The 19,764-nt window shown below is 38.8% G+C and overlaps 1 protein-coding gene across 3 annotated transcripts in view; it reads left to right on the forward strand.

The window, feature by feature from the left end:
* KCNK2 (potassium two pore domain channel subfamily K member 2) overlaps nucleotides 1–19,764 on the forward strand; it is a 131,051-nt gene that overhangs the window by 84,711 nt on the left and 26,576 nt on the right. For 2 of the 3 annotated variants that reach the window (XM_079968865.1, XM_079968867.1), the window contains exons 4-5: nucleotides 7,955–8,136; nucleotides 9,355–9,541. In XM_079968865.1, the coding sequence (XP_079824991.1) occupies nucleotides 7,955–8,136; nucleotides 9,355–9,541 (369 nt within the window). The remainder of the gene's footprint in view (nucleotides 1–7,954; nucleotides 8,137–9,354; nucleotides 9,542–19,764) is intronic. The other variant, XM_079968866.1, reaches the window with a different exon arrangement.

The following is a 19,764-nucleotide window of genomic DNA, read 5'->3' on the forward strand; positions in this document are numbered from 1 at the left end:
GAGGGAAAAGACAGATAGGGGTAAGGGAGAGAGACAGAAAGAGAGGGAGGGAGGGAGGGAGGGATGTTGGTCCTGGCCACTTTTGACTCTAGTCCCATCAGCCCCCACCCTATGATAAAAAAGACACAGTCCTTGGTACATTAAAAAAAAGCTTCCCCACAGCTACTTTTAAAGAATCATATGAAGTCACACTGATGTCTTTTATCACCTGACAACACCTGAGTGAGTAGCTACCGGTTATCTCCTTCTGGCCTGTAACATTACTTGCAGCCATATGCAGTAGAAAGCAAGACAACCGCTATTTCTTCTAGCAAGGGAATTAAGAATTCAGGCCTGATTGCTTCAGCCTTGATACAGGACACTTGATGTCTTTATTGAAGTCAATAGGACTTCTCTTATTTATATTCAGGACCGGAATGGAAGCCCGTGTGTGATTCAAGGGAACAATACGATCTAGTTGAGATTCCTGCATTGCAGGAAGTTAGATGGCCCCCAGGGTTCCCTTCTAGCCCTACTGTCCTGTGCATAGCTGTCAACTTTTCCCTTTTCTTGCGAGGAATCCTATTCAGAATAAGGGAATTTCCCTTTAAAAAAGGGAAACGTTGACAGCTATGGTCTTGTGATTCTTCTATAAATTAATTGCTGTAATGGTCACATAATTAAAACTGGTGGAAAAACTGAGGATGGGACAAACACAGGGTAAATTGCTTATATGTCACTCTTATGCAACCAATGAGTAGCAATGGTTAGCAGCTTGAATAAAGTAATTATAGACATTTCCCCCCTAAATCCAGAGTGCTTTTCTAGGAAGTTAAGTTAATCACAACAGCATGATTTCTAGGAAAGACTTATGCTACTGCACAACCTGCTGATACTATTATTTCTGTATTTTATTAAATCATTATTAATAAGTTTTACACATGGGGTCATCGACAAAAAAATCGACAAAGAAAAAAGAAAAAAATCATTTCACACAAGAAGCATTTTAAAAATAATTATACAGATATAATTGCCACAGTATATAGTGAAGTCCACCAACTTGGATGACTTTAAAAGAGGAGTAGACAAACTCATGGAGCGTAAGCCTAGCAATGGCTACTACCAATGATGGCTATTGTTCAGTCCATGCCCTGGGAAAGCTTCCCCTCCCAAGCATCTTCAGAGCTCTAAGGGTTTTCCTGTCTTCAGGAAAATCCTGGGGAGCTCTTCACATAAATGAGTTTAGAGCTCTTCTGAGATCTCTTTCGGTAAGCAGCCTTGCTTCCCCATTAATCTACCTTTCATCAGGTGTGTAAGTAACCTTGTTCCTATGTTCCTTTGAAATTTGCGAACTATAAAATGGCTCGCCTTTCTCCCCTAGCCCTTCTAGTTCCAGTGACCATGTCAAAATACTTAAGTCATAGCATATGATTAGGCACAAAAGTTTTGAATACCTAGATACTGCACAAATGTTTTTCATTTATTTATTTTTTTAAAAAATGATATTCCGCTTTCCACCATGTAGGTCTCAAAGCAGCTTAGAACAATAAAATATACACTATACAAAAGTTCTGGCACTTCCAGAATTGCCAGCCAATCTTCTATGCAACTTCTAGGACATTTAGCAGATCTCAAAGCACATTTCCAAGACCCATAATTATGTCATAAGGCACATGGATGAAACAAATTGTATCTGTTGGGGAATAGTGTGCCTAATTCCAGGCTCTCCAGTATGACTGACTGAGTTGATATTTGCCCCCTTTCTGCTGCCTTCCAAAAATGATTAATGGGGGCCTTAAATTGCATCATAAGGTACAAAGCTGAAATTGATACCAGTAGGAAGATAGTACCTTTCTGCATCTTAAAATATCCAGTTTGATTGCTTCAAAACAGTCCATTTATATGGACTGAGTAATATCACTCTTCCCATTGTATTTCGTTGGTACTATGGACATTGGTTCTGAAATTATGAACAACCTTATAATAAAGTCAAAGCATATAGCTATTTTTTTGGCTTTAGGAATAAATACTTTTGCATTCTTTTATTTTTACAAGCTATGGAAACATTAGAAAATACAAATCTACAACACCAGAAATCTACAACACAAATTCCTCAAACCCCACTTTTGCTTAAACACCAAGCCACTCATCAGTCCCCTGTTTTAAGGTAATATGGATATGGTACATGGAATCCACAAAAGCAATACATAACTGATTCAGGATATATTTCTTCCTCCCCACTGTAAGGTTAGCAGTTTCAGAAGTGCCAAAGCATTTGTAAGATGCCTAGATAGCCAAACCTGTTATACTTTATGATGTAAGTATTTTTGACACAGGTTCTTGGAGTATTCCACAGCCTACATCATATGCTAATGCATTTCATTGATCAAATAACATAGGCAGACAAGAGAAAACTCACTGATCCATATTTCAACATGCAGTTTGACTTGGGATGAAAACTATGTGCTATTGGTTTAGAAAACAAAAAGATACTGGGCTTTGTTGGTTTATGAATTATTCCTATGTACCAAGATAATTGATGCTCAGCTTTAATTTTTGTTTAGACTATACAAGTTTTCCTACATTAGGTATCCTCAAGGTTCAACATCTCAAGGTTGTTTCTTTATTTCTCTGGAGTCCAAGTATGGAAAGAATCCAAACTGCAAATTGTTGTTTGCTTATTTAACTATTCATTGCACCCAACTTACCTCCTGCACATTTTCACCTTAAAAGCCAGTATGGAAAGATACCATACTAAAATCAGGGGACGACTATGAATATTCTGATTAATCTGAACTTGTGGATGCCCATTATCTTGTACATGTGAATAGGAGTGGTTTATAAAGATAGTGTTTTGCCTCCTAGTCTGGGGAATGGCCTTTTCTAGTTTAGAAAAGTATGGGTTTGTTATTTTTTAGAGTGGCTCTGGTTGTCTTGAAGAAGCAGAGAGGGTGAAGAACAGAAAGCTAAGATTCCTATTTCTGCATAGTTTCTTAAAGTACATAAGAAGAGTTCTGCTGTGTCAGATCAAAAGCCCACCCAGTCCATATTGCAGATATTAATGTTACACTGCAGTGACTGGATGCATAAGAACTGACTCCTTTTGGAAATGAAAATTATTCAAAAATTATTCAAAGTTTACTTGCAGAACTCTTCCAAAACATAACATAAGTATCAAAGATACATCCAAAATGTCCATACAATGGTTCGTACTATCCAGCACAGGCTCAGCCTCTTAAAAATAAAAGATAGCTCTAAAAACCAAAACACTTTCTCTCTCCCCCATTCCAGCCTGCCTAAGACTATATAGCTTCTTGGAGAGCTTCATTTACATCTTTTTGTTCTCTGTGGCATTCAGAGAAAGACTAAAAGCCACCACCCTTTCAAGATGGTGAATTTGCAACTCACTAGGTTACATTCAGTTTAGAGCAACAGAAAACAATCAGCAGGTAATCATTAACCCATTTAGGTGCTTAGATTCTCTTAGAAAACTACTGTGGAAAACCCCCAATGTTAGCACAACACATTTAGCCATTTTCCATTTTAAACCTTCATTAATACACATAGGCATTTTCCCATTTTTGTGTGAATTATACCAATTAAACCCCACTCTCACAGTGGCCAATCAGATGCTGATGGAAAGCCCGCAAGTGTGGCATGATACACATTTTAGATAGCAATCACTATTTGGGACCACTTACCACTGTGAGTGGGACGTGGGTGGCGCTGTGGTCTAAACCACTGAGCCTAGGGCTTGCCGATCAGAAGGTTGGTGGTTCGAATCCCTTCGACGGGGTGAGCTACTGTTGCTCAGTCCCAGCTCCTGCCAACCTAGCAGTTTGAAAGCACGTCAAACTGCAGCTAGATAAATAGGTACCGCTCCAGGGGAAGGCTTAGTCATGCTGGCCACATGATCTGGAAAAACTGTGTGCAGACAAACGTTGGCTCCCTCGGCCATGAAAGCAAGATGAGCGCTGCAACCCCAGAGTCATTCACGACTGGACTTAACTCTCAGGGGTCCTTTACCTTTACCACTGTGAGCAGTTATTCTCAATGTTAACTGATATAAAGAATTTTATCATTCATAACTCATAGAAAAAGGGCTAAAAATTATGTTGTTCTACACTTCAGCCATGCCCACTTTTGACTGAAATTTGGCCATGGGTCCTTTGTCCAAAAAAGAATAGCCACCCCAATTTAAAGCATTTTTATCTCCCTATTCAGCTGAAAGGTTCCCAGAGTAGTTTACAATAATCTGAAATCAGACAATCCCTATCCTCAGGTTTACAATATAAAATACATGACAAAGGGATTGGGAAGGAAGTTCTTAGATTGCAAATTCTAGAGTCGATGGAGAATTGTGTACTGGGTTTTTTCTGCATAGTTCACACAGAATCTAGATATACTGCATATTTTTTGCCCCTGAAAAGTGCTTATTGAGAAACTGGTTTCATTCTGAATATAAAAGCTTGTTAAATAAAAGGTTGATTTTGTGTTACCCTACAATGTGTCCATTTGGGAACAGCTGTAAGTGGTTCTGTCAATGGGTTCGTGCGTAACCACACTTGCCCAGTGACATTGTGGGTGGGTGTATACCAAGATCACAATCTTGACTACCATCTTCATTCACCTGGGGCATGTGCAGAGAAGAAAGGGTGTGGATAACCTAACCAGGGGCAAGGTTTTCAAACATGTATCAAGAAACCACACCCATCTTTGTGGACAGCAGAATCCAGAATCAATCTAAATTGAAAGCAGAACGTTGAGGATGAGCGTGAATGATTCTGGGTGGAGAAAAACTACATTTTGGTGCTACATGCTAGCGTGCATGCAGACTTAGTTACAAAGTTTTTAAAATGGCTAGCTGAAATAGAAGCGGTTCAAGCAGAAGAGAAGCCCAAAGTTGATGGTCTCTCAGCAGAATCCTGTTTTCCAGCTCTTCTTCAGCAACCTGATGGAGTTGAGGGAAAGGAGGAAGCAGTAACTGACTTCCTAGCAAAGTTGATGGAGTGACCTTCCTTCCCTTCTTCTGTTGCACCCTGGAGATGGGAAGGTGGAGAGATACATATATGCCCAAGGCAAGATATATGTTCTTCCTAGCATGGACATAATGTTCATTTCTCTATAACTGATATACCTCTTTCCTTCCCACCACTCATGCCAGGGGGCAGAAGCATGAGTCACTCGCATTTCCCCTCCGCGTCTCCTGCAAAGGCATGAAGCGTAATTTTTCTGTAACCTCCCCCCTTGTTTTAAACTTAACATTGTCTGGTTTAAAAATGTGTAATGATTTATATTAAAAGCAAGTAATAGACTGAAAATGAGACAGTTATACTTTGCAAGAAAATTTTCCACACAGTGAGTCTTCAACCCTGTGCCAAAGCATAGCAGCATCCGAATATAGCATACTAAAATTGTTCCAACAGAAGAGAGATGTTACGTGCCAGCTGAGAAATACAGTAGGTTCTGTGAAAGAGGGCAAATCATGATAAAAGCTAAACTATGCTGAGCAACAAGCTGAATTAAAAGGAGGTAATTATGGGACAGTGTTCTCTCTCAACTAAAATTCCTCACGGAATTTGCTGCTTAATGCTTCAGCTAACGTAGAATTGATGCTCAAACTCAGTGTCAACAGGTGTTCTCAAGCTGTTAGGTACTCTGGTCCAAAATGTAATGTCTTGTGTATCATCACTGCCATGTCCTCTTTGGCCAGTTATATATGCCACATCTACTGAACAGAATTTTTTTTTGCTTAAAAATTAGACAACCCACATTTGTCTTGATTTATTGTTTTATTTCCATTCTCCTTGAATCACACATATACACACAGAGAAACAATGTGCCTGATTCATGGCTTAAGAAATAGCACAGGTACGTAAGTAGGGCTCTTCTGGATCAGACCAGTGGCGCATCTAGTCCAGCATCCTGTTCTGACAGTGGCCAACCAGATGTCTGTTGGAAACCCATAATTTGATTTTAGTACAAACGCAATTGCTCCTCCAGTGGTTTCCAGCAACTGGTATTCAGAAGCATTATTGCCTCCAGCTGTGGAGGCACAGAATTGGGATTAGCAACTGGTGTATGTATACTGCTCAGCTGGTCTTGCTTCACTCTGCCCTGCCTAGAGCCAGGAGACACAAACCATGATACTTCACTTAGCAGTACATACATGTGAGCAAGCATTCATGGTTTGTTTTTCTATAAGCAAACCACAAGAAGATGCCATTAGCACTATGGTTTTTCCATTCTAAGTCATAGGTCACTTCTTGCTGTGGCTAACAGGACACATGAACTGATGATGTATAGGTATAGGTATGGATACACAGTGGTACCTTGGGTTACAGACGCTTCAGGTGACAGACTCCGCTAACCCAGAAATAGTACCTTGGGTTAAGAACTTTCTGTTCTTTGTTAAGAACAGAAATCATGCGGCAGCGGCACAGCGGCAGCGGGAGCCCCCATTAGCTAAAGTGGTACCTCAGATTAAGAACGGACCTCCAGAACAAATTAACTTCTTAACCCTAGGTACCACTGTAGATATACTCACTCTTTTCTCCTTCTTACTCTCTTTGTGCATTTTTATATTAACATGCTATAATATTATAATAATAATTTATTATTTATACACCACCTATCTGGCTGGGTTTCCCCAGCCACTCTGGGTGCTCCTAACAGAATATTAAAAATAGAATCAAACATTAAAAACTTCCCTAAACAGGGCTGCCTTCAGATGTCTTCTAAAAGTCAGATAGTTGTTTATTTCTTTGACATTGGATGGGAGGGCATTCCACAGGGTGGGCACCGCTACTGAGAAGGCCCTCTGTCTGGTTCCCCGTAACTTCACTTCATGCAGTGAGGGAACCATCAGAAGGCCCTCAGAGCTGGACCTCAGTGTCCAGGCTGAACGATGGGGGTGGAGATGCTCCTTCAAGTATACTGGTATAACACCATGAAGGTATGCTTCTCAATCTATACTTCAAAGCAGCTATGGTAACATGTAAAATATGAACTCACAAATGACTAGTTCAGAGCTTTCCAAACTTTTCATGTTGGTGACACACTTTTTAGATATGTATCATTTTGCGACACAGTAATTCAGTTTTTCTAGCCCTCATCCACCTTTAAACAAACGTTCCCCACAAAAATACTTAGGCTAAAATAAATCACAGTCACTTAGCTTTGCAAATAAGTGGATGTTTTACTCAGAGTTTCTAGAAGTTACAGTCAACAGGCCTCCATCAGTTAGCAGTAAAATGTAGATGAAAAAGTTTTTCTTACAAAAAGGATCATGCAGTCTTTGGGTTAACAAAGATGCAGGCTATGAAATCTCCCTTTTGGAGAGATTTTGTTCACTTGGTGGTTCTTGCAGCTTGGAGCCACTGGCTGCATGGCTCATTGTTTGTTCCAGGAAGCACAAAAGAGGAAAAAAGAATGGGAGGGCAGAAACAAAAGGCTGCAGGAGGCCTGCTAAGTTCCACCTGCATTGGTAACCTGAGGCCAGCTTACACCTTTCATGCACACAAGTGTGAGTCAGTAACTGTATATTACAACATACAATTCAAGTGCCACTGAATTAATTATATTTAGCAAAACATGGCATTCATTATGTGAACAGTTCAAGTAAAATCTTCAGCTTCAGTAAAGTTGGTGGGGTTTTGTTTCTGTATGGTCTTGAGGCACCAGAAAAATCCTCTTTGAAATGAATTTTCCCAAGAAAGCCTCTGTAGTGATATCATTTGTAAAGAGTAACAGGGCTCTTCAGTGGCAGTTCCACTGTGTTAGAAAGACAAATTGTTTCCTTGCAGAACACCCAAGTGCAGTTCAGTTTTAAGTGAGTTTAGCAATCCAATTAGGGTAAGATCTCCATATGAATGTTTTAATGTGATATATACTCCTAGGGAACATTTAAAAAGTGTCCTTATCTGCAGTACAAATTAGATGTGTAATTTAATGCCTTTAACTGATTTATCAACAGCTCAAGTTGTTTGTAATTTAGGATTTGGGAACAGCTCGCCACGTACAAAAGGTGGAAAGATATTCTGCATCATTTATGCCTTACTGGGAATTCCTCTCTTTGGTTTTCTGTTGGCTGGAGTTGGAGATCAACTTGGGACCATATTTGGGAAAGGAATCGCCAAAGTAGAAGACACGTTTGTTGTGAGTATGCTAAACATGTTGTCTTGAACCACAAATAACTTCTGTAACTTACAATAATAATAATAATAATAATATAAAGCATATAACAGGATCCACTACAAAACTACAAGAATGCAATTAATCATTTTACATGGTGGAAAAGCTTTGGAAGTTGTCAAGAGGTAAAGTGTGTACAGCTACATGTAGCGCAAACAAATGCCTACTGCATTTCTTCTGTGGCCCTGCTGCTGCCCTGCTACCAAGGACTGTGCTATGGGGTGGATTATTTGGAGCAGAGATATAAAGGTGCACAAAGGGCTAAACATCTCTCGCACTTCTCTGCATCATGATGCCACCTCCCAAAACTACTTTCCCCAATAAAATCATAGTAAGAAAAATGGCCATGAGGTGAATTGTACTACTTTTTCTGCAGTATCTATCTAACTTGCCTAAGACAATTGTAAAAACCTGGTGCTTATATAAAGCCCTTTACCAAAGGCCTTTTGGCCTTGAAAGTTATAAAAAGAAAGCAAGGAGGAAAAAGGAAACTGAATAAGAAGGCAACTTGAGTTGGGGGGAAATGCACAAGAATCATTGCACCCACTTTAATAATAAGAGCATGCCCAGAGCACATGTAAAGATTTACTTTAGTTTCACCTGTAGAGTTTATGTATCATGACCACAGACATAAAAGGGTAGAGTTGAATTCCTCCCTCCCGACATTGAATTCCTGCAGCGACTTTGCTGTCATTTTTTTTTAACCAACAACACACTATATTATCCTAGGAAGTAAATTCCTTGAAGGCAAAATGTGTAGAACCCAAATGAGACTAATTTATATAACCAAAACAACCTAAGGCATAAGAAAATAAAGCACATCAATTTTACTTTATTCTGCATTTTTCACAATCATGTATTTCTATTGTCAGCCCACGCTATCTTCTTATGAGACTTGTCTCCTTGGGTCTTGGGGAGACTCATTGCTGAAACTTATTTACCCATGAAAGGTTCCCCCCCACTACGTCAACCTTGTGCTTTTACTCTTGGTGCTGTTTTGCTGCATGCTTTGTTTTCTTAGAAACTTTTAAACGTTGTGCCTAGAGGATTTTAGTAAAAACATTAACATTTTATAAACACATACATGCATACATACAAAGCCACTGTTTTACTAATAATGGATTCTTCTCTTCTTCCATCCACCTTTCCCTTTCTTTGTTCCCTTTCTTCCGCCCCTCCCAGAAATGGAATGTGAGTCAGACAAAGATTCGCATCATATCGACAATAATATTCATACTGTTTGGTTGTGTGCTGTTTGTTGCTCTCCCTGCAGTCATATTCAAGCACATAGAAGACTGGGACACACTAGATGCAATATATTTTGTAGTTATCACCCTATCAACGATTGGGTTTGGTGACTATGTTGCAGGTAAGTTTTTTATAATTTTTTTCCTAAAGTCTGTTGTTTCAGTTTTTTAAAAATATACAGAGATGTGTACACTATTTATTTATTTTATTCCTTAAGATTTATATATTGCTTGTTAGTAAACAACAACAAACAAACAAACAAACAAACCCAACAACCTCCAAGCAGTTTAATGTCTTATTTATTTACTAAATTATTATTTCATTTATATACCACTCTTTATATAAAAGAAAAATCAGTGTGATTTACAGATTGTAACATGGAATATACAGCCACAACAACTAAGAAATGTATTTTGTGGTGTTATCTTGTATTTTTATGCTGCGAACCGTCCTGAGCTCTACGAATGAAAGGCAGTATACAAATGTAATAAATAAGTAGATAAATAAACAAAATAAGAAAAACATTAAAATATTGGATACCAGGCTATCAGCAGCAAAATACAACCAACCAACTGCCTCAATTATCTCTGTAAAACATTATCAAAAGGACCTGAAAGGCTTTTGAAATATAGACTCTGACATATGAGAATATGTCATAATGTTTTCATCTATATAGGCTCATATTCGTCTACTGAAATGTGTATGTTTTAAAATGTGAAAATGTCCTATTGCTGTCATTTTCTTCTTGTATGAAACATGCATGAAAAACTTGATTCCTTTATCTGCTTCCATATGCATATATTATACAAAAATGACGTTGGGATTCTATTTCCATGCTCAAAAAACTGTGATCCTCATAGACAAGAATGGACTATGATAAAACCAACATAGAAGGAAGCATAAATAATTCCCAAAGGCATCTATTCTCCTGGCTGGTGTTCTATCAAAACTGGTATATTATTCAAAGCCATAGAACTGGTATTTTTATCTTGCTTTTATGCAACAAAATGCTTACCCTGGTTATGTTTACAGTAGGAACATTATGTGCAAAGGCTCATTTAACTGTAGAACATTGACTAGAACATAGAGTATGTTAGTAATTTCTGTTAGTATACTTTTTTTGCACATTTTCCACTTCATGGACCACTTGATGCAACATTTTTTCATACAGTTCTAGTGTCATATCAAGAAAAGACTAATTTTTTAAAAAATATCCTGATGTACATTGGGATTCTCTCTGTGGCTCAGTGGTAGACCATCTGCTTTGCATGTAAAAGCTCCCAGCTTCAATCCCAGGGATCTCCAGAGAGGGCAGAGAGAGATTCCTTGCCCGAAATCTGGTCAGTAAAAACAATACTGAACTAAATGAACCAATAGCCGTGATTCAATGGCAGCTTCATATGGATTTTGCTGCTAACTATACTGCTATCTAGGGCCGCGGATGGTGCTGTGGGTTAAGCCTAGGAATTGCCGATCAGAAGGTCGGCGGTTTGAATCCCTGCGACAGGGTGAGCTCCCGTTGCTTGGTCCCTGCTTCTGCCAACCTAGCAGTTTGAAAGCACATCAAAGTGCAAGTAGATAAATAGGTATTGCTCCGGCAGGAAGGTAAACAGCGTTTCCGTGTGCTGCTCTGGTTCGCCAGAAGCGGCTTAGTCCTGCTGGCCACATGACCCAGAAGCTGCACGTCAGCTCCCTTGGCCAATAAAGCGAGATGAGCACCACAACCCCAGAGTCAGCCACGACTGAACCGAATGGTCAGAGGTCCCTTTACCTTTACCTTTATACTGCTACCTGCACTGTTGGTTTGACTCTCTACCAAAAAGTAAAAAGTGGAGGATTTAAAGTAAGAACTACAAAGGACCCCTCCTGGCATTTATTTATTTTTTATTGCACATGCATCATAGTATGTGCTCATGGGGGCAGTCACATGTGACCCAGTTTTCAATGCACATGCAATTGCTTTGGGGTGGTCACACTGTTTCGTTTCCAATCCATGCATATCCTGTAACTTTCTGCTGAAATCCCTTAACAGTTACACAGCAAATGCTCTGGTTAATTTTTGCCCATGTTTGCTGCACTGCAGACCCTCTGGACAGCAATAATGTGGTAACATTGGGGAAGCATTGCAGAACAAACTGAAGCAGAGTACAATCACTCCTAATGGACAGTTATTAGGCCAAAGCCATGGCTGCAGAATTCACCTGCAATAAAATATCAGAGAGCCAGTGTGATGTAGTGGTTAAGAGCGGTAGTCTCGTAATCTGGGGAACCGGGTTCGTGTCTCCGCTCCTCCACATGCAGCTGCTGGGTGACCTTGGGCCAGTCACACTTCTCTGAAGTCTCTCAGCCCCAATCACCTCACAGAGTGTTTGTTGTGGGAGAGGAAGGGAAAGGAGAATGTTAGCCGCTTTGAGACTCCTTAAAGGGAGTGAAAGGCAGGATATCAAATCCAAACTCTTCTTCTTCTTCAGTCTGGAGGGGTCCTGCAGCAGGATTTCAAATTCCCAAGTGCCAAAGTATTCTTTTTAGGAACTAACTGTCAGGTTCTTTCACAGAAGAGACCAGGCTAAACATGCATGCCGAACAGGTCACAACTTTATTGGTAAGAGTAGTCTAGATCTGCATCAAAGCTGACTGACTTTGTTCTGACATAGTGTCTCCTTTAGATGAAATAAAAGCATAACAGATTAAACTTTGAAGAAAATGTTGAGGCTCCAATCCCACTGCACAGAAAGAAAACATGGCAAAATGTGTAGGTTCCAACATTATATCCATAGGTATACAAAAGAAGATTAATACTTAAATTTGGATTATACTTATATATTGCTTTATCTTTCTTTGCTGGGTATTCAAATTAGATCACTTCATATTGTATGCCTTAAGAGTATACATTATATCTGTGTGTCTGTGAGTGAGAGAGTTTGTGGTTTTTCTTTTATGATTTTAATTATACATTATACTTATTTTAATTTTTATATTTGTACAACTTGTCCTAGGTACATTTGGTAAAGTGTGGGCTATAAATGCAAATCATAAATAAACAAACACAAATTGAATTGATCAGACCGTTGCCCAGGCTTTTAATAGAAAAGGGACCCAAAGTACTCTTGTCTACTCACTAAGTAATTGATCCACTCACTAATCTTCCATAGGTCACAGTGGACAAACCAGACCAAGGTGTTACTTGGGGGGCACAGACTTGTGTCTGCATCTCTTGTAACTTATGGAAAAGATTTAAGCCCTATACAGGTACTGCAGGGAAAGATGAAACTACACACACACACACACACACACACACACACACACACTTCATATGCTTGACTTAATTCTTGCTTTGCTTAATGTGTTTTTGGTGATATTCAAACCAGAAAGCTATGGTCTAGGCACTCGCTTCAAACCAGGATCATAAGAAGAACCCTGCTGATTCATTCCAAATGCCAATCTAGTCCACCACCTTCTTTCTCATGGTGATGAACCAGAAGTCTACAAACAGGATATGAGGACAATAGCCTTCTTGCTGTTGTTCTCTGGCAACTTATATAGGAAGCATGTTACCTATGATCCTGGAAGGAGCATAAAGCCATCATGACTAGTAGTCTTTGACAGCTTTATCACTCCTCTGCTTGTCCAGTCCATATTTATTTATTAAATTTGTATCACATCCTTCATCTCAGGGCAGTTCACAATGTAAAAATGCAAGATAAAAACACAAAATACAGAAAAAACAACAGCCCTAACTACCAACCAATAAACCCCACTCCCTGCCTTCCTCTAAGTTGATGGTTGTCACCATATATATGAAAATAGATTCCATAATTTAAGTATGGGCTGTGGGAAGGAGTACATCCTTTTATTTGTCCTGAGTTTTCCACTACTCCACTTCACTTGATGAGTCTATGTTCTGGTAATTTTATGCATGTCTATCATGCTCTACATCCCCAGTTGCCTTTTTCTAAATGAAATAAGTAGCTGCAAACTTTAGAACCTTTCCTTACAGGAGAGCGGATCCAGCCCTTGATGATTATTTTGATTATTTATTGATGATTATTTATTGATGATTTTCTTCCATTTTCTCAGCTGTACAATATCCTTTTAGAGATGCAGCAACCAGAACTATACACAGTATTCCAAGTATGACACTGGCAGGTTTATTTTCCTTAATAATAATCCCTAACATGCAATTTCAAAAGGTTACCCACCATGGCCCTATTATGTGAGGGTTGTTTTCTCCCCTGCACATGGCCTAACACTTAACTGGATTTGACCATAATGCCCATTATGTTCTGGAAGTATTTGGTTGGAGCTCTTCAAAATCCCTTTTTGTTGTTACCACCTGAATAATTTGGTATCATTTGCAAACTTAGCCACCTTGTGACTCGTTTCTAACTCCAGAAAAAGTTATGAACAAGGGGAATTGCACGAGTCTCACTCCCAACACAGATCCTTTTATTGTGAGAACTTATTTATTCATTGCTATTCTCTACTTCCTGATCTTTAACAAGTTGCTGATCAAGAAGAGGACCCATAATCTTATTCCATGACTGCTAAATTTGTTCAGAAGCCTTTTTTGGCGAGAGCCTTTGTCAAAACTTTTTTTCAAAGCCCAACCACACAAAGTTCACTGGGTCCCTTCTGTCTGTATGCTTTCTAATACTCTCAAATAACTCTGAAAGACTAATGAGACTACCTTTTCAGTAGTCAGCAATACATTATTCTATATTATTTATATTATCTTTAGAAATGCTTTCCACAAACTTTCCCAGAACTGATTTAAGCTAGCTGGCCTATAATTTTCCTGTTTCTTCCTGAATCCCTTTATTAAAAACTTGTGTTACATTGTCTGCTTTCCACTTCTCAGGTGCAGAGGCCAATCATAGGTACAATTTGTATCTTTTTGTTGGCAGTTGAGCAATTTCAATGCAATAGTTGAACTTTTAAGCTTTTTCTTTAACAGCTACTTCTAATGTCATCGCTTTTATTATTTTTTATTAAACCAATTTCAAAAGCAGTTTTACATGCTGCATGTGGTCTGGTATATGAGGAAAACTAATCTAAAGCTCCATATGGTTCAATTTTGATGGCTCTTTAAAACAATTCTCCATATCAGGTATACAGAAAGATAATTTTATACAAGTTAACATAGTAATATGATTGAGATTTGAAGTTCTCTGCTATTAGTTTACTTTGCTTGTTTGAAACATTTATATCTTGTCTTCCCTAAATGTTCAAGCTTGCCAGTACAAGGGGGTAATTCGTACAAAATAAAAACTGGAACAATTTTGTACTATAAAACATTAACAAATACAATAAAAGACTAAAAGCTTAATTCAAAAGAAGAAACAATGCAGTGGAAGACTGGAAGAGCAATCCATAAGAACAGGAATAAAACCAATCAAGCAGCTTTTAAGAAAGGCACTAAAAATTGACATTTCTTCCCCCAAAGGAAGGTCAACCATACACCGTAGTGAAATCCCATCAGGATTAGCAGCATGGTGGACTTTTCTGTACAGGAACTCCAGAGTCTGGACACTATCACCAAAAGAGTCCCCTCCCTGGTCTCAGATATATATGATTTGGGGAAATACAGGGGAGGGGGTGCTCTGCAGATGAACTTAGGTATGGATAAGGTGGACCTTGGTACTTTGGGTCCAAGCCGTTTAGAGCTTCAAAGGTGCATTACTAGTGTCTTGAAGTGAGCCTGTAAATAAACTGGGAGAAATGCAGCTCAGTAATGATGTAATATGTTTCTGATCACAAGCATTCTTCAAAGGCAGCACCATGTGAAACACTTTGAAGTACTTCAGATGTGATGTTATTAAGACAAGTATCACAATGGGCATACCTGAATTAGATTTTACCTGCAGGATTAGAGATAGTTGGTCCACTAGTCTAAGTGAGGCATCAGCACATCTGGTCATAGATGAGCATTCAGGGTCAATATTATATACATAGGCATTTCCAAACTATGAATCTGTGCTTTCCAGAAAACACCACAGGGCTGAATCCTGATTCCTGGAGTAGCTATTCTGCTGACCAGAATCTCACCTGTCTTCTTAGCATCAAGCCTTATTTTTTAGCCTCCATCATTACTGGCTACAGAACTTCAACAGCATTTCTGGAATGTGATGGAAATGAGAGATAAGAGTTGGGCATCATCTCCAAATTGGTGGCATCACAATTCAGATCTCCTGACAAACCCTCACAGTCATTTCACATAGATGTTAAGTAGTATGGAGGAACAGACTGGGAACTTAAGATAACCCAGTAGCCATTGAGTCAACAGGTATCCCATAAGTGCCACCTTCTGAAATTTCCTCTTTGGTGAAGCAGTGGAAACATCTAATATAGTTTCCCAAAGCCCCATGTCAGAGAAGAGCTCCAGAAGAATATCAAACGCCACTTGAGATTTCTTGAACAACCAGCAAGGATAACCTTCCCTTGCTCAGGTGTGTCCCTGTGTGGTTTTATACTTTCATTCATTCTGCAAACAAAATAAAATAATGGAGTACGTATCCTGAACAAATAACTTGGCAGAACAAAGCAAATGTAATTGCATAGGTCAGGGCTACTTTAATATGTGAAAAGATTTCTGATGGTGATGAGTCATGCATCTCATCCAAGAACTGGCATTTGAAGACAGCTGCCTGGCTTCTACCTACTCTGGTCAAAAATGCCCAGCCAAAGTTTTATTTATTTTTTGTTAGCGTGTATATTATCTCCTCTCCTCTTATAGATGTTAATGTTATTTCACTTCAACTCTCCATGTTGCCTTTTGATGGCCAAAACATATTAAATCCCCAAACCCTTTCGCAGTGGACTTTGTAGTGGCGGGACAACAGTTGGATTGAATAGAAGTTTCCCTCTGCTATTCCTGGCCTTCACCCACAGAGTGATACCAGTGTCACTCCACTAGCATGCAGCTCCCCATTGGACCCACCAAACATACTTTTGCCTGCTGAAATCACTCTGCCAGCTCCGTGCTGGTGCAGCAGTTTACCTGCCCCAGCAAGGTACCTCCTTCTGCCCCAGCATGAGTGTCAAGGCTGTTGTGGTTCCACTGCTTCATTACACCTCACCACTTTTAATCAGCCTGCTAGTCACCAGCCAGGTATCCTTGAACATTAAAACATTAAATCCACTATTTGAAAATGTGCTTTGGAAAATTATCTTTCTGAAAGGACTGAGTAGGAAGCTTAGAGAATCCTTACAGAGGTAAGTGGCAGAAGCATTTGCAAATAGATCAAGAAATGAAATAGACCTGGAGAGGTTTTTACCTTTATTAGAAATGCTAGAAGAATCGTTTTTGAAATAACAATAGATGATAAAGAGATGGAAGATGGATGGTGTTGATAGTAGATTATTCAGCTGCAGGAATATATTTGTTCCCACTTTTTTTTTTTTTTAAAGGAATGCTTTCACTTCTTCTCTACAGTCTGTTGCTGAAAGATATCACTTTTTGTACAATAATGAAAATATTTCCACTTGTGTAAAGTATCTCTACTTCTTTCATCCAGCAAGATGCTGTATATAATTGCAGGTGATGATAAGACTCTTCTTTCTTTCAGCATGTGCTACTGCCAAATGGCAAGCTACTCTTTAATCTCGGAGAGTGTAAAAGTGGGTTGACTAGCGAGGAGATTTACTGAAGGAAAAATAATTTAGACAAATCCCAGAGTATGCATGGATAGGTATAACACAACCATTTATGCAATCATCTTAAGATCAGATCTGTATACAAAATATCTATGCCTAATGTGTGTGAATGTCTATACACAGATGTGCCAATCCAAAAATCGATGCATGCTCCCATTTTTATATGGCTCTCTTGTGCATGTAGAACACTCCATTCATTTCAGTAGAGGGATTTCTTCATGCAAACAATGGATTATGTATTTGAATATGTTCTCCCTATTTAAATGAATAGACTAACCTGTTCAAGTTATGGGATCCTTTTGCTTTTATGGGATTGCTTTGTATATATTTCATACTTTGCCTGAAAAAAAAATCTCAGAAACTGAGAGAAAAGGGTAATGCAACAATCAGAGAAATTTGCATTTGGTGAACTGCTTTAGGCTGCAATATCTGAACGAACATTTACAGGACAGAATTTCCCAATGAATCTAGATGCTTATGATAAATATTCATTTTTCTTTATACCTGTTTTGAAAACAATTAATCTAATTCAATGATCTATTATTCCTTACATTTCAACTGTGACTTTCGTCACTGAACAAATTATTTACTGCTGGCTTAAAATGCCCATAATTGTAGTAGATGTCTAAATTAATAGTCCACATGAATGAGAAAGAGGTCATTTTTGATGCATTGAAATCTTTATGGTTGCAATTATCATCTGATAAATGAGCTGAGAAAAGCACCTTGAGAAACAATTCATAGCCTTGCTTGAAGAATTAGGGTACAATAAGGTCACATCCACTCCATACATTTAATGCATGTGACTTCCGAAAGTATTTTGGGAACTGTAGTTTAAAGGTGCTGGGAACTGTAGCTGTGTGAAGCAGTAAATTACAGAATTCTTTGAGGGAAGCCATGTCTTTTAAATGTATGGTGTGGTTGTGACCTGAGTGTAAATTCTCTTCAGCTGGTTTGAAATGAAACAATTCCATTAACAATTCCATAAAAATACATTGCTCTGTGAAGGTGAAAAGTTAGAAAGCTTTTCCGTGTACATTGTCATCTTCCAACATGATGACAGAGGTCATGCTAAATATAGTAACAAAGCTACATGAGACTACGTTACGAGCAGATGAAAACAGAAACATATTAAAGAATATAGAATTAGAGCTAATTCTCTCTGAAGCATAATCTCAAGCAGGCAAAGTGTGGTACAGTTTCGTGTTTAGATGTAGAAGGCAGAGGTTCACATTCCTGTTCTGCCATGAAACCCTCATTGTAGACTTTGACATGTCATTATCTCAGCCTGATCTGCTTTGCAAGATTATTGCAAGGGAAGAGCTGTGAAAAGTGACATAATGATTAAGAGGTGTCATGGATCGAGGTGTTGTAGAACTCACATGATGAGCAGAGGTGTTGCAACAGTGCTCACTAGAAATGGATAAGAAGGGAATAAGAACGAGAAGAAGTAAAGAAACAAGAGTGGGGTTGTAAAAGGGGGGAAATCACAAAGAAAGTAATGGATAATGTAATGCAAAGGCCATTTCCTTCTGGCCAGACTGACTGCTGCTGCTGCTTTGCACTATCTGGGCAAACGACATTGATTCAGTTGAGTAGGAAATGAAATGAAATAAAAGGAAGGGAAATAGCAGCTCTTTATGGCCCAGGGATTTCTAACTTCTGGTGCTGAAACAAATCACTCCTCATTCACAACTCACCTCACTTGGTTGGCTAAAAATGCTTAAAGGCAGGAGCTAATCAGCTAAATAATAATAATAATAATAATAATAATAATAATAATAATAATAATTTTTATTTATACCCCGCCCTCCCCAGCCAAGGCCAGGCTCAGGGCGGCTAACAAGCAATAATAAAAACAAGTTGAATGAATACTTTGAACGAATGCTTTGCTTCCTAATATTCTTCCTGGAATTCCAACAGACTTGTTCCCCCACCCCCAATGAAAGATGATAGTGTGAACCCCCTTACAGGCAGGACCCTCATGCAATTGCTCCAACTGTACCATTGATAATCTGGCCTTGCCTAGAATAACAGCAGTGTGACACAGATTCTTAATTTAATTTCTAAGGCTCTTTAGACCTGAGGTTTTGCTTAGTATAAAGTAGTAAAGATCCCTGGGTCCTTCTAAAATTTTAAGTGTTGCAGCCACCCCTAAGTATAGGTTCAGCTTGCTATGTCTTTACTAAGATTGTTTCCTTAGCAAATGTAGCATTTTAAGGGAAATGTGCAAAGTATTGTACAACAATATATTTTGTTCACTTTTTGAAGGCTAGCTGCAGATCATTTGCCTCTGCTTTAAAGTTCTTCTGCAATGCCTACATTCGGTTGGTGTTGGTGATAGAGCTGCCAGCTGGCTGCAGACTACAGCAGTGGCCTAAGAATGTTAAGATGAAGACTTAAACAATTTCACTAATGTACTGGAGTCAATGAAATTGCTTACCCTGTAATTGAAAGCAGTGTTAAATACTCACGACAGGTTTATCCTCACGTAACCTCAAAATGCCTGGAACATTAAGTGCCTGTCATTGCAGTCAGCTTGGTCTACCACTAGGTGACAATGCTTAACTTAGAAAATATGGAGGTGTGCAAAAATTCACATCACTCAAAAGTGCAAAACTTGAGGTGAACCTTCTTAGCATTTTTTGAAAGAATTGTATTCAAAGCTTTGCCAGTCCTGGTGTCAAGGCT

The sequence above is a fragment of the Podarcis cretensis genome (assembly GCF_951804945.1).
Source record: "Podarcis cretensis genome assembly, chromosome: 3".
Lineage (NCBI taxonomy): Eukaryota > Metazoa > Chordata > Lepidosauria > Squamata > Lacertidae > Podarcis > Podarcis cretensis.